This window comes from Tamandua tetradactyla, chromosome 6, assembly GCF_023851605.1.
Source record: "Tamandua tetradactyla isolate mTamTet1 chromosome 6, mTamTet1.pri, whole genome shotgun sequence".
NCBI lineage: Eukaryota > Metazoa > Chordata > Mammalia > Pilosa > Myrmecophagidae > Tamandua > Tamandua tetradactyla.
The window spans coordinates 176,893,633-176,909,017 of record NC_135332.1 but is presented as its reverse complement, the minus strand read 5'-3'; the positions used below and the strand labels follow the sequence as shown (position 1 = coordinate 176,909,017).

The 15,385-nt window shown below is 52.1% G+C and overlaps 1 protein-coding gene across 1 annotated transcript in view; it reads right to left on the bottom strand.

Moving 5' to 3' along the window:
- The window catches only part of TG (thyroglobulin), a 234,772-nt gene extending 224,139 nt beyond the window's left edge, over nucleotides 1-10,633 (bottom strand). Inside the window, exons 1-5 of the mRNA XM_077167733.1 lie at nucleotides 10,537-10,633; nucleotides 9,437-9,545; nucleotides 7,881-7,978; nucleotides 6,864-7,067; nucleotides 6,402-6,561 (exon numbers count right to left, since the gene is read on the bottom strand). Of these exons, the coding sequence (XP_077023848.1) occupies nucleotides 6,402-6,561; nucleotides 6,864-7,067; nucleotides 7,881-7,978; nucleotides 9,437-9,545; nucleotides 10,537-10,603 (638 nt within the window). The 5' untranslated portion in view covers nucleotides 10,604-10,633. The remainder of the gene's footprint in view (nucleotides 1-6,401; nucleotides 6,562-6,863; nucleotides 7,068-7,880; nucleotides 7,979-9,436; nucleotides 9,546-10,536) is intronic.
- Nucleotides 10,634-15,385: the final 4,752 nt, after the last annotated feature.

Below are 15,385 nucleotides of genomic sequence, written 5' to 3'. Positions count from 1 at the left end.
CGTTTTAGAGGTTGGGGGTGTGAGGTCCTGTGGCCACCATCTTGAGTGAGCGGTGGGAGCTGGGGTCACACCCAGACTTGACCTCCTGTGTGAAGCTGCCTCTGCTATGGTGTTGCTCAGTGTGTGTTGGGCAGCAAACATGGTATCATAAATACCTCCAAGGCCCCTGGTGCTATGGTGACCTTCTTCTCTGTGGGCCCAACGCCTGGCCTTCCTTGGCACGTTACAGACCCAAGTGCTGGGCGGTGCACGGGTGGCTCACCTGACTGGGGTGAAGTCCTGCAACCCTTCCAGCTTGAAGCACAGAAACTTAAATCACTCCAGGCCAAAGTTCTGCTGACTCAACCCAAAGACCCACCTCGATACCCTATCACAAACATGGTCACCGGGGTCCCTGGGCCACCTTTGTCCCATCACCTGATGGCCAGAGTCCCAGCTCCAGGTTTTTAGTCTTGTGGGCTGCCTCATCCTGGGCTTACCAGTGCTTTGTATGTGGACCGCATTCTCATATCCCCCCCTTCTTGTGCATTAGAGATTGCCCTGTCTTCAGCTAGATGGAGGGCTCCTCCCATCCCCCACCCCACCCCCAAGATACCACCCTAAGACCATCTACTGCCAGCTGGGCTCTCTTGGGCTGCCTTCCAGGGCAGACACTCTGCTCTGTCATCGGTAATCTCCTCTCACAAGTACGGTGTGTGGGGAAAAGAGCTGAGGGCCTAGGGCACAGATCGGGACGGCTGTCCTGCCTTGGCCACATATGATTATTGCTGTCAGTTACTACTAACAAAAATAGTAACAGGTGCCATTTATTGACTAGCCAAGTAGTACACCAAGCATCGTCCATATTTTATCTTATTTAATCCTTACAACCAGCTTTTAAAATATCCATTTCCCAAATGAGGCGACTGGGAATTCAGAATGGAACCAGTTTCGATCAGTTCTAGATTACCCGGCCGAGTCCAGAGGCGACAGGCCAGGCATCCTGATGCCCCTGCAGAGCTCATGCCAGGGCAGCGGCCGGCTGGAGCCCGCTTGGCATCGACAGTGCGTTCAAGCTCTGAGTCTGCCCCAGCGGCCATTGTTTCAGCAGTTTGGTTTGCTGCAACCTGAATTTTGTGGCTAATTTCTGAAATAATATCATTGGTCTATTAATTTGGGACTTCACGGTTAAGATTGTTTAGCAGTTGCTTAACTACTATTATTGGTGATTTACTGTCAACCAGAGGATGGAGGGCCCCTGCTCTGCTTTTGACATTTTTCTCATCAAATACCCTATCCTTCTCTGCCATACCACACCAATCAAAGGTAATCAAACCACCGAAAATGATCCCAACCCACGTCCCGCTGAGAGCTGGTGACCCTGACTCCTCATCGGGGACCTGCTGGCTTGGGGCCCACCGCATGGGGAAAGAACTTTCCCCAAGGAGGCGAGGTTCAAGGGGGTGTGCTAAAACCACGGACAGTGACCTGATGAGGAGAGTGAAGGACGAGACTCCATGTGCAGGAGGACCGTCCACACACCTCCCACGTGAAGGGCGAGACTCCACTTGCCAGAGGACCGTCCACACACCTCCCACGTGAAGGGTGAGACTCCACGTGCAGGACCGTCCACACACCTCCCACGTGAAGGGCGAGACTCCACGTGCAGGAGGACCGTCCACACACCTCCCACGTGAAGGGCGAGACTCCACGTGCAGGAGGACCATTCACACACCTCCCACGTGAAGGGCGAGACTCCACGTGCAGGACCGTCCACACACCTCCCACGTGAAGGGCGAGACTCCACGTGCAGGAGGACCGTCCACACACCTCCCACGTGAAGGGCGAGACTCCACGTGCAGGAGGACCATCCACACACCTCCCACGTGAAGGTGGGAGACACACACGTGCCAGGCTGGTGTGGCGAATGCCAGGACCCCAGTCACTCCATACGCAGCACAGGTGCCAGGACACGGCATGACACCTGCTTCTCAGAGGCTCCTGGCCCGGGCAGCCGAAGCTCCCATAGATGACGGGACACTGTCCAGTCAGCCGGCACCCAACAGCACACAACGTCATCCCCTTCACCAGCTCCCTTCTCTCTCAATGGAAGAAACTAAATAGCTTTCTCCTTTCTCTGTGCTTAGGGAGCTCATAGGCAAAGAGGCAGTCCACCGCTCACATTTGCTATAACCTCATAAAACGCACAGTATGGCCCATCATTGCCTTTTGTGCTCTTCTGTTCTACCCTGATTCTGCCTGACTATGATTTCCTCTATTTTTCACTTTTATCCTGTCCTGAGCATATAAACCAAAATTTGAAAATAAAGTAATACTATGGGCAGGCCAGGTGGCTCAGTGGCAGAGTTCTCGCCTGCCATGCCTGAGACCTGGGTTCGATTCCCGGTGCCTGCGCATGTTAAAAAAAAAATAAAAACATAAAGTAACACAAAATTTAAAATATAATAATAATACATATCTCGTCCCTTTTTAAAGGATCCTCCTTTTTTTTTCTTTTTAACATGGGCCGGCACCAGGAAAGGAACCCGGGTCTCCGGCCTGGCGGGTGAGAGCTCTGCCTGCTGAGCCGCCATGGCCCGCCCGGATCCTTCCTTTTTGCCAACAAAATACAAAATCTCAGAAAGACCATGAAAAAGCCCTCATGAAAGAAAATCTTAGTGGAGGGGAAAATAATAGAATTTCCAAGTTTATGCTCAGATTATGGCCACCCTAGGGGTTCAGAAGTCACAAACAAAGCTCAGAGGAACATAAGATGCCAGCTGGTGCCAGACTCTTGGCCCTGTTCATCTGCAGGGCAGGGTCCGTACACTGTCAGAGTCTCTGCTCACCTCTGAAATCTAACCATCAGTTAATAAATTGGCAGTTCATTTGTTTCTCCCTGGGGTGAGAATGGATGTTCCTTAAAGGCGAGAGCCGCGACCTGCAGACGTCTCAGTGAGGGCCATCAGATGGTCAGTCTATGGGGATTCTCCATACGAGCCCCTTGGAGCCTCAGGTCAGCATGTCCCTTGCCACAGACTAAGCTCCATCTGACCCTTCTCAGTGGATAACAGGGAGTATGGGTGGCTCAGGACGTTCCAGTGAGACTAGGTTTGCTAAAGAAGCCGATTAACTGAATTTTCACTCAGTCACTAAGACCTCAGTAACAGTTCTGCTTGGAGTTAGGCTCTTGAGACCTTTACCTATGGTCTGTCCAGCCAGCACACATTTCCACAGGGATTGATTAGACCTTTACCTATGGTCTGTCCAGCCAGCACACATTTCCACAGGGATTGATTAGACCTTTACCTATGGTCTGTCCAGCCAGCACACATTTCCACAGGGATTGATTAGACCTTTACCTATGGTCTGTCCAGCCAGCACACATTTCCATAGGGATTGATTAGACAAGGCAATGGGGAAGACGCGAAGGGAGTTAGATGAACCCGCGAAGCCTATTCCCCACCAGCAAAAGAGGTGCAGTGAGCAGTGGTTTCTTGGAGAGAAAAAGGACATACTTCAAATGGACAGACACTGGGGCCAAGTTCAAGTGCCAATCACCACCCAGCAGGTTAAGAACCCAAAACAGGTTGGCATGTGTGCTACCCCCAGGCTTACAGCCTTCCTTGGCCCGGTGGAAGCAAGCCCACGGCCCACTCAACTTCTCCATTTCAATATCCCAAAGGAATCGTCTCAGATTCAATATTCTAAAACCAAATTTGTGGGCTTTCCTTTCCAAACTCATTCTCTACCAACCAGCTGGAAGCCAGAACTAGGAGTCACCCAGGACCCCTCCTTTCCCCGACATTTGGTACCTGTTCCTTCACCAGGTTCTGTGGATTTGGCTTCCTAAAAATGTCCCCAACTCTGTTCCCCTTTCCATCATCCTCTCCATCGCCTACTCCAGTCCAAGACAACATCAGGTCTCACCTGGACCAGTACAGATTCTCCAGACGAGTAGAGTAGCCTGCCAGCATCCCTTCTGCTCTTCCCCCACCCTGATCCATTTTTTGTTATTTTTTCAATCAAGTCTATTAGTTATTAAAATACACCTTACCCCCACCCCAGGCTTAAAACCCTCAATACATCACTGGAGACACACTTCTGCTAAAAAGTACTCATTGTTTTTAAATACAATGCAGCTGGGTGACCTGTGTTCATCTGGCATCTCTGGGTGCCGCTGGCCAGACACCCAGCTGAGACCCAAGGTAGCTGCCCTTGGCCCCTCAGTGCTGGGTCCAGCTGCCCAGGGCGGCAGAGCACAGAACACCAGATCATGCGGGGCTCCCAGTAACCAACAGCTCAACCCTTCCCACGACCTTCCCAAACCAGAATTGGATTCAAGACCTGCTTGCTCACAAAAGAGAAAGGATCCCATTTCAGGGGTAAATTGTGTCAAACCGTAGCTGCCTATTCCTGAACCTTTGCACTTAACTCGACTGCCCTCTTGTGGCAGTAGCTGTGAACTGTTTCTCCAGTGGCAGCCACAGAGAAACCGTTTCGTGCATTTGCCTGTTCAGTAAGCACTGATTGTCCGCCTGCTGTGTGCACAGCTCTGTGCCCTGCACTCAGTAGGCATTGATTGTCGTCCTGCTATATGCATAGCTCTAGGGGAACCGATCTGAATCAAGGGAGTGGAGGGAAAAAGAGCCACGCAGCCCTAGCTCCCACTAGTAATACCTCCTAAGCTCTGTTTCAAATTCCTCATTTATATACTGGAGACCAAAATCATCAAATTATTTTTCTAAGTAGTAAACTATTTAAAAGGATGTAAGGTACTCGCTGAACTTGAACTGCGGCACTGGTGCATGTCAATGAGTGACAGCAAAGCAGGCTGTTTGGAGGTACATGGGTCATGTGTGCCCACAGAAGCCTGAGTGTGTTGAAACCAGGTGATGTGTGGGAATCCCTGACAAGTGTGATAATTCCCAGTTTTCACAGAGGTCCCACAGACTCGGTCTCACCGGGTCTCCCGGGCACTGTCCTCCACTTTACAGAGCGGACGGCGAGGCTCAGCAAGGCCAAGCAGGGGCAGGTCAGAATGGGGCAAGAGCGGCCGAGCCTGGCAGGACCGCAGGCTGGCAGGCAGGCCGGGGCGTCTAGGGCACGGGGGAGTGGTGCCTCGGACGGCATGTGTGCTGTTCCAGCCCAGCCCAGTGACGCCAGGAGAGAATCAAATTCCCCCCATCCTTGTTCCTTAAAACCAGGAATTCAGAATTTTACGTGGTAGACTGAACATATGAAATTGGTGATGTTCAACTGTTTTCAACTAACAAAAACAGAAATGGCATAGGATTTGACATAATAAAATGTCTCAGTTTTTAAAATGCAACACAGCTTCAGGAAAACACGTCCCTGTGACGTGTCCTGCTTGCAGGCTGCTTACACTGCCCATGGGATTTTCCTCTCTACACAGAGAAAGAAACTGCTCAGAAGCCAGCCGCATCAAGGCTCAGGTTCTCCAAAAGAATTCATCGCAGTGTCACAGACTTGCCTTCTTAATTCACTGTTACTCAGAGTGTTTCAGTGATGTCTGAAATCTGCATGTGCCCTTTACCACAATCAAGAATCCATCATGAATAGCCAGCAGCTACCTGGTTATTTTGGCTGAGCTCTAGAAAGTATCTCCCTTTTTATTCTTTAAACCTTTTAAATTGAATTTTTTTTATAAGTGCGCATGAACACACAATTTACAAAAATGCTTAACTATGATCATATCCACGCTTTTTATAGGGCTATAGCTTTGCCTTCCTCCCCACTGGCCTTCTCCACAGCAGCTCTGGCTCCCCAGGAAGACCCTGGAAACAACCAACCGCGTGCCCTTTCCTGTCTCTCTCGTGTTCACTTACCGCTGCACAGAGACAAACGTAATTAGATAACCACACATGTATATAAAAAGATCTTTTTTGCTTATTTGTCTTTTTAGTTGCATCGTATATTATCTGTATCTTGCATTCGTATCACATCATAATACATTGTGAAGTTCTCACCAAGTCAACTGGTCCAGCTCTAGAACTGTCTTTCCACAACTGACTAAATATTTATAGGGGATACACATTTATTCAGCCATCCAGCTTTTGAGGATGAGTCGCTTTGTTCCCACTTTTGTTATGCTTTTGTGCTACAACAGACAATGACACAGTAGGCATCCTACTATACTGTCTTCTGGTTGTAGTAGTTCTGTTTCCACAGGCAGGCTGGGTCAGGGGGTATGTATTTTAATTTGAATAGCTATTACCAGGTTGCTTTGTTAAAAGTGCCACAGCCTTGAGACATCTGTGCGCGGCATATGAGAGTGAGCGCTTCCTCCCGCTTCCCAGGCTGCGTTTCCCCCCTGAAGCCCCCAGCCCCCAGAGCAAGCATGGGCCACGGCCGCCCTAGGAAGGGAAGGCTCAGGTTGGGAGAACCCCAGGGGCCCTCACCTGTTGTAGCTGTGGACCAGATCAAAAACCATCATGTCCGTGGTGTTGACGAACTTGCACTGGACTGGCAAAAACTCTCCATCAGCAGAGCACTGGGGTGGTGACTGCTCACCCACCCCATGGAGAATACGGCGGTTTCTTATCTCACAGCTCTTCGGACCTAAACGTTTTCAAGGCAAGACATTTTAATCCTTGTCCTTGAAGGAATGCTGAGACCTCTGTTGCCACACCACCCACGGACAGCTAAAACCCCAAACACGGTTAAGGCCTTCTGTGGGGCAGCTGCACACGCTCATCAGGCCCTGCTTGATGTCTCACAGGCCGCCGCAGAGGCTCACTTCCTACCGTAGGGAAGTGTCAGAAGTAACGGGACCTTCCTTCAACACGTTCTCATGCTCTCTACCAAGGGCGGGTTCTCTGCCTTTAACCCGGAGGAGCTAAGTGCCCCTGGGGGACACTCACATCGTGCTGGCCTCCCCAGCTGGCGGGTCCCATACACCTCCATGCCTTCAGCGTCCACACACCAGCACTGGCCCTGCCACGCGTCGCACTGAACCGGCTCATAAGCCCCCGTCCCCTGGCACTGTGGGACGTGGGCCGTGGCTGTGCCGTTGACGTAGCCACCCACCAAGGTCTGCTGCCTGTGCAGCTGACAGAACGATAGACCTAGGGAGACACAGAGCGGGGTCAGGGACTGCTGGGGGAGGGCACAGCGGCGGGAGTAACGAGTTCCAGGGGCTGAGGACTAGCATCCCACCTGGCTGAACTCCAGCCTCGGTTTCCCTCCAGCACCCTTGTGGCCAGAGTCACAGGAGGCGGCCCCCCCGGGGCACACCCAGCAGCCATGCGCCCCCCATTCTGGGCAATGCCGAGGAGAGGCAGGAGGGAGTGCAGACTGGGTGTCCCCAAGAGCCCGTCGGCCTCTTGGACTCTCTGCTCGTGCTCACCACCAACTTGGGGACATCCCTTTGCCGCTCTGTGCCGCCCACCCCAGGTCTCCCTTTGCCGATGGATCAAGAGAACCTAAAGTGCCTCTCGCGGGCTGCGGGACCCCTAGTGAGGCCAGCCCTACGCGTGCACCCCGCCGGTGCCTGGTGTCCCTGTGTCTGGTCTTGCGACAACCCTACGACAGGACAAAGGTGCTGTTCCTGGGAGGGGGCCCCGATCCACCACGCCACGCGGACCCCAGCACCCACTCCATGCAGCTTCGCCCCTCGCGGCCACAGGCTGTAGCTGCGTCTGCCCGTCTTTGGGGACTGTTTCAACAGGACCGTTTTCAGCCAAGGCCCATATTTGACAGCCGCATCCCCCAGGGGTCTGCAGGCACGGAAGACGCGGGGGCTGCTCACACCGCCGGCCCGGCTGGGAGCTGTGTGTGGGCCCAGTGGGAAGCCGGGCAGCCCCGGGGAACACAGCCAGAGGGACAGGCCTGGGCCCATGCACCCACCCAGCTCGTCCCGGGGGCCCAGGTCCACTTACACGCGGCTGGTCGGCCAGGCTGCCTGCTGCCCGGCACTTCGGCGCCCTTAGCCCCCACACACCAGCAGGAGCCGCCGTCGTTCCTGCACTGGACGGTCCTGAGGGCAGGAGAGACACACCAGGTGGGACATGGTCATCTGCTCCCACAGCTCCCAGCTGCTCCCAACCCCAGTTATCTTTCCTCTTCCTTTCTCTTCCCTCCAGTTTAAATTGACTTGAATTAGTTAGGGAGAGCCTGGAGTGCACAGGGGAGGGGTGAGTTGGGAAGGGAAAGCACTACTTTTCCTGCCTTGTAACATTCCTGCAACAGCCCCTACTCTCAATCGCTCACTTGCTGTGGGTGCAGGACTGACACGGATGCAAATGCCCACCCCGGTGCCCTATACCAAGGCTGTAGCCGCCCCGTGCCCTCTGCTTTCAAGGGCCGTGGAGGGAGCAGGCAGCACGCTCCTGCCACCAACGGGGCTGGGTGGGACCTTGGCGACCTCAGAAGCCCCAAGAGAAAGCAGGGCATGGGCTACACATGGAGGCGCATGGGTAGGGCCAGGCCTGCCCAGTGGAGATGGCTTCCTAAACGAACAGCTGGCTAAACACCTCAGCAGGAGAATCAGGAGTCTTATGGAGAGGCAGGTGGAGAGAAAAGGAAAAGGACATTCCAGGTAGGGAACAGCATGTGCAAGCCTCCTAAAGAGGAGCCTGAAAGCCTGGAGAGAGACAGGTGAGATGAAGTGCATAAATAAACTTGGCAACAGTGAAATATCCTCCCAATTCCTTTCTCGCCACTCAAGAGCTCCCAGGAGTCCATCTGGAACCATGACTTTGCTGTCTTGGGAATATGTAGGAATTGCCTTAAGCATATGATACAAGAGTCCAAATAAATTGGGGAATAGGGAGAGAGGTTTCACAAATTCAGAAACGACGTTTCCCAGAACACAATCACGAGTCAGTGAATTGTGCCTCTCATGGATAGATGGCGCTCGGCCAGCTCCCAGGGTCTGGAACGACATTGGGACACTCAGCGTTTAGATTGCACACCCACTTTGAAGGACACTGGACTGCTGTGCAGGGGTAATTGCTTCCCCCACTCTGCACAGAGCGAGTTCCAGGTCCCAAGTTTGTGTCAGGACGGCTGGAAGCAGCGCCCCTGGGAGAGGGCGGTGGCCTGGAAAGCGAGACTGGGCAGGGCTCAGGGACAGCCACGACCTGCCAGTGCACGCTGCCCTCCCCCTCTGGCCTCTCAAGAGGACACCAGGAGGAGTAGGCGGTGCCAATGCGTAAGTCACGTGTGCTTCACCCCTTTAGAAAGCAATTACAGGAGAAGTTGGCAGGACAAGAAGGGAGGCGTTGGCCCTGTCTCGGAGGAAGCCCCATCAGAGGCAGCCCCTCCATGTTGGCTAGCCTGAGGGGCAGCGGCACCCTCCACAAACAGCCGCAACCACAGCTCCTGCACACCGAGGAAAGTTAAGCCACAGGGCTGAGGGAGAGCTGGTGGGAAAGAAGTGCTCTTTAGGGGATCTTGGAAGCCTGAGGCTCCATGAAGCTGAGCTCAGCCTTACAGGAAGCTGCCATCTTCTGCGCACTGGGGAATGTAGTCTGCTTGCTTCAGAAAGGCCTTCTCCCTTTGCAGTTCACAGGGTCGAAGCGGCTGTTCATCCACCTGATATTCTGCAGGAAGGGAAGCAACTCATGAGAGTAGAGTACAGACAGCATTTGACAATGCACGTGGGGGCTCTGAGGCACACTTGCTCTGCTGTTTGGGTTAGTTTGTTTCCATCCTTACCATCATTAACTATTACATTTTAACTTCCAATTTTGCGGCTACTCATACATTTCCAAGTAAGTACATCAGCTGATAATTCTAAAAACTACCCTGAAAGGTAATATCTCCATTTTACCATGTGACACTGAGACTCAGGCAGTGGAAGCATCCTGCCCAAGGTCAACAGTTGGAAAGCAAAGGCTATAAAAGCAAACCCTCGGATTCTATGTTCCCCAAGTGGCTGTGGGTTAGGTCAGAATTCCATTTGATTTAATTTAAGGAGGGTGTTCTTGAATTTATAAGCCAGTCCCTGCAGACAGAGTACCTTCCCAGCATAGAGTAGAAATGCAAATTAATTAATAATTCACATGTGTCTTGTTTTCCACTGAGGACATATGTGGTATGCGTGATCTTACTCAGAATTCACAACCACATTGTGAGATAAGTGTCATTTGCTTGCTTTTCCAATAAGGAACTGAAGCTTAGAACATGTTCCAAAGCTACAGAGCTTGTAAATGGTTGAGCCAGGGCTAGAAATTTCTACAAGGAGATTTCTTTTCTCCACTATTTTTCAAATACCTCACATGGATGACCTGTATCTTGGGAAGTAAAGGAGGATAAAAACCAAGTTTGCCAAAGGGGATGGGGGTGGGGCAGGGCAACTGGAAGTGAATTGGGAAGACCTGGCTTCCCAGCTTGGCTGCACCAGTCTGAAGCCCTGTGGCCTGAGCTAACTCAGCTCATCTCTCTGAAACTCAGCCTAGTCTCGTGAAAAGGAAGGTGCCGACAAGCTGCTTCCCTGCAGTATGTCCAAAGCCTGAGACAGAGCCTGGCAGGATAGAAGACTTCCTGCCTGAGAGCTCTGCTCCCTACCCACAGCCAGAAGCCCAGACTCACCAAAAATGTTGGCCACCACCGAGCTGGCCACACCCAGCAGGCTGCAGACCCACAGGACCAGCGCCATGGTTCTGGCCCCTTCCTGGGTGAAGAGGCAGGAGCCACAGCCTGCCACAGGCCCTCCAGTTAGGTGGCTTTATAGAGTGCTGTGAGCACTGGCCCTCCCACAGCAAACACTCCAAGAAGCAGCCACCCACTCTGTTTTCTCTGCTGCCCACAGGAGTCCTCTCCACCTGTGCAGCTACCCCTGAGGACACTTCAGTGGCCAGCGGGGCACAAGACACTTTTTTAAGTTGTGAGGGAGCAGAAATGGGCAGATTGCTTGGAAACCATCTTTAGGGGTGAAGGCCAAGGCTCTGTAGCCGCATGGGCCACCTGGCCAGGCCCCCCACGGAAAAGCCCTCCCCTTTCACTGATATTCCTTAGAGTTCACTATGGGGCAGGCCCTGGTCTAGCAATGGGATACAGTAGAAAGCAAAAATGCCAAGCCCTGCCCTCTTCAGTCCAGAAGGTAATAAGTTTAGTGGCGGAGCCAAATATATATATATGGAAGCCAAATATATTACGTGGAAGGCAACAGGAACTGCCTTCCACATAAAACCCATAAATCCATGTGTTTTTTGTTTTGTTTTTAGTAAACCCAGCTTCCTCCCTTCACTCTTACTCCCTGTGTGACCTGATGAAAACCACCTGAGCTCCTATGTCCTTCTCCATAAAAAATAAACAAAAGGAGAATAAATAATGTGTGCCTACTTGACAGGGTTTCTGTAACAGAATAAATGAGACATTACTTGTGAAAGGTTGGTGCTTGACAAATACCAGCAGTCAGGGCATGGATCTCCTCATGTTGCAAATGGCACAGGAGCAGGTAAGGACAACATCCAGGGAGCATCAGGGCAGCAAGGAGTGGGAGACCAAATGAACTATGGGGAGGGGAAGGGCACGCAGGGACCTGGAAGGAATCCTGGTTCTGGGGAGAGAGAGCCCCAGGTGACAGGCTATGAGGTGGAACCTGGGGGAATCTAGGGGCCGGTGTACTGAGGGAAGGTGGGTGTGTTGGTTTGGAACTGTTATGTACCCCAGAAAAGCCATGCCCTTTTCATCCTAACCCAATCCTGTGGGGCAGACCCACCATAAAGTGGGACCTCTGAGAAGATTATCTCCATGGAGCTGTGCCCCATCTATCCAAGGTGGGTCTTAATTTCCTGGAGTTCTTAAAGGAGCTCACACAGAGAGAAAGAGCCTAGAACCAGGACAGAGAGCAGAGAACTGAAACAAGACACAGATATTTGGTGATGCAGAAGGAAAGCCCCCAGCAGAAGCCAGAAGGACCCACAGGAGCTGAGAGATAGCCACTTTGAAACTAACCCAAACTGTCACAGGGGCCATGTGCCCGCCCCCGTGACAGTGGAACCGAACAGAGTCTTTCCTCTGAGAAGGCATCCTCTTGTTGGTGCTTTAATTTGGACATTTTCATAGCCTTAAAATTACAAGTGTAACTTAATGAATCCCCTTTATAAAAGCTGATCTATGTCTGGTTTATTGCATGTTGCCCGAAATGGCAGGCAACAGGGAAAGAAGCAGGCTAAGGGCTCAGGTCGTTGCCAGGCCATGGAGGACCTGGAAGCTGAGTGAGGTCTTGGGTTGGGTTCTGAATGAAGCCATGGAGGGTTTGGGGAGAGCTGCCAGTAGATGCAGGGGGACTGCTCAGGTGGAATTTACACTTTAATGGATATAGACAATAAATAAATAACTCCAGGTGATCATGAGTAGTGTGAAAAAAGAGGCTAAGGGAATGGAGAAGAATGGAAGGGGAGGGGGTGGTGTTCAGGAAGGGCTTCTCTGAAGAGATGACATTGGTCTTAGACCTAAGGGTGAGCATGAAAAACTCTGCAGAGAGCCAGGGAGAGAAGGTTCCTGGTAGCAGGGTCCTGGGATCTGCCCACCTTCCCCTGTCTCCAGGGACACCAGCTACCCTGTCAACTAGAATCCCTTTTCCCCCACCACACTCCTGGGCTATTGGGTCACTGAGCTTTACCTTCCTCAGGCTTCTTATCACCACAACCAGAAATTATCTCCCATAGTTACTGACAACCCCACTAGGCCCTGGGTTCCAGGAGACACAGAGGTTTTCTAGACGTTGTTCGCTACTGAGTCCAGGGTCCTACAGCAGGGCCTGGAACAGCCCAGAATGAACAACATGGAGGGAGCAATGGGTGATGAGCTCATCGTGCAGGAGTGAAGAGTGGACTCTGGACCTAGCCATTTCAACTCAAGTCCAGCCCCAAACACTTGGTGACCAAACATTACTGGCCTAGTAATCTACCTTCCTATGCCTCAGTTTCCTCATCCAGAAAATGGGAATGAAGTTCCTATGTGGCAGGGTTACTATTAGTATTAAAGGGATTATAACATGTCATCATATAGTTAGGGCCCAGTGTTGGCGACTATCACCATTTTTACATTCATGATAGAAACGACGGAAAGTAAAACTCAACAATATTCAATGGTATTACTATAAAAAGCAAAACCCAAACTAGCAGAATATAGGATTCATAGCCAATGATATCCTACAACAAGCTCTGTGTTGCTGGGGCCCCAGCATCTCTATCACCAGCCAAACTTCTCCGTCAAACTTGGGTTCCATTCATCCAACTGCCTGCTGGACACTCCATGGATATCTCAAGTTCAATACATCACAAACCGAACTCCTCAACACTTCTCCCAACAGGTGATCTCGAAGACAGCAAGCCTGAATGACATCCAATCTTCTTCTCCTCACATCTACTCAGCCCTTGTCTCCAGGGAGGTAACCTAATACCTCACTGCACCTCCTGGATCTGACTCCTCTCCATCCTCTGCCTACCTTCCTTCAGGGCCCCAAAAGCCATCACTGGCCTCTGGGCCCCAGCCCCGACCTTGCTGAGTCTTCCTCACCAGTCAAGACGGGAAGGGGATTCACTCCCCTTGTTCAGCAGGAAGCATGAACAGGTCTACAGACCAAGTCGCTGTGGGGAGTGAGGTGGGAGAGGGGATGCTGAAAATGAGAATTACCCATTTCAGAGAAAGATGATGTGGGGAGATGATGGTGGCACTGACTGGAAGAGGAAAAGCAAGCTGAAGAACTTCCCCTCCCTATGCCACCCCAGTTATGCAGGCAAGGGACACCCCATGCCATGGAGAGCCAATAGCGTCCTCTCACTATCATCAGGTACACAGCATGGCCCTCTGTCATTTGTCCATTTCCAGGTATTCTAGAGCAGACGACTCTTAGAAAAAGTTGGAGCATGGTTAGAAGTTCACCGCAGAGCCCCACACCCTGCTTTTCATCACCCCCAAGTGCATGCAGGAAGCGCGCACACAGGGGTCCATGCAGGTGCTGAGTCATTCTTGCTGACCTGGTTCTGGGATGCAGCAGAGAAGAATCAATTCGTCCAGTCCAGGCCTGGGGTGTCTCTGCCCCAGCGGCTTTGGTGCTTTAGGGACGAAGGGTGCACTGGTGCAAGGAGCGCTGAGCTGGGGGCCAAGTCCACCTCAGACCCCCCTGGGGCAAGGGCACCCAGAGGGCCGGGACCACAGCCTCCTTCCTTCTCAACCAAACAGAGCTGGTCTCCCAGAGCTTGCCACCCTCCCGGGAGGGGAGAATCTTCTCTCCACGCGAGCAGCAGAGCAGTGAGCCTCAAGAGGATGGCGCCAAGGACTACCTCTCCACCAAGGAGACCCATCACATGATGACGCAGACACTGGTTTCCCCTCCGCTCACATTGAGTCAGAAACACACAGGCCCTGGGCCAGCACTCCCAGCCCCCGAGCCTTCTCCAGCCCGCTCCCGGCTCTAGCCTCCCTCATTCCTGGCAGGCTTTTTCATCCTCCACAGCCTCAAATGCAACCACCTTCTCCTTCATCCCCTTCATTCTCTAGCACGCAAGAGCTCTAGGTAATAAGTGCTCACTGAGGATTTGGGGGAAATGGAAACGAATTAGGTCACAGAGGAGGGGAAGTGCTTCAGCACAAACACCAGCTGCTACAGTGTCTGACGTCCATCAGCTGTGCCCATCACAGTGAGTCCCTTAGCTGTATCTTTCCCTGTGCAGCCTGCCGCTGTGCCTCCCAGGTCCCTGCTGCTGCTGGAGAGCTTGGCCCCACCCCCATCATGCCCCCTGACTCACAGCCACAGCCCTTCCCTCCTGGGTTTCCAGGGCAATAACCAAAATCCCTTGTGCTTCCAGGAAGATGGAGTAGACATAGTTTTCCTTATCCCTCCTGCTAAGTGCAGCTAAAAGCTGTGGACACTCCACATAAAATCACCATACAAAGAAAACAAGGCTGAGCAGCTAGCAGCCTCAGGAGCAGTGATCACCTCGGTGGTGCATTCCCTGCATTTCATTTTGCCTCATATATCTCAGACCCAGTGTCAGAGAAGCTGGAAACTCAGAAAGGCCGATGAGAACTGACCAAAAGAAAAAAAGCCCCAAGGACAGTCTCTCTAACCGAAGGGCCAGGAAAGGGGCAGCTCGCAAGGCAGAGCACTTTAGACAGGGCCTGCTCCACTCCAGCCAACCACCACAGAAAAAACTGCAGCCCAGTCCCTGATCCCACCAGCAAAGACCAAGTGTGGGAGAAAGAACCTGCACGTCCACCCTGCTGAAGTGGAAGGTTTAATGGAGATGCAGAGCTTCACAACATAAGATCCAAGCTGCTCTGGTCTCTCAGAGTGGAAGAGATAAAATCAGTAAATTCTGTATCTGCCAAACACATCAGCTGTTCAGACATACATTGTCCCCCATTGCTTCCTCCAGTTTAAATGTCACAGCCAAGACAGGTACATCAGATCAACAGTCCAGACGTG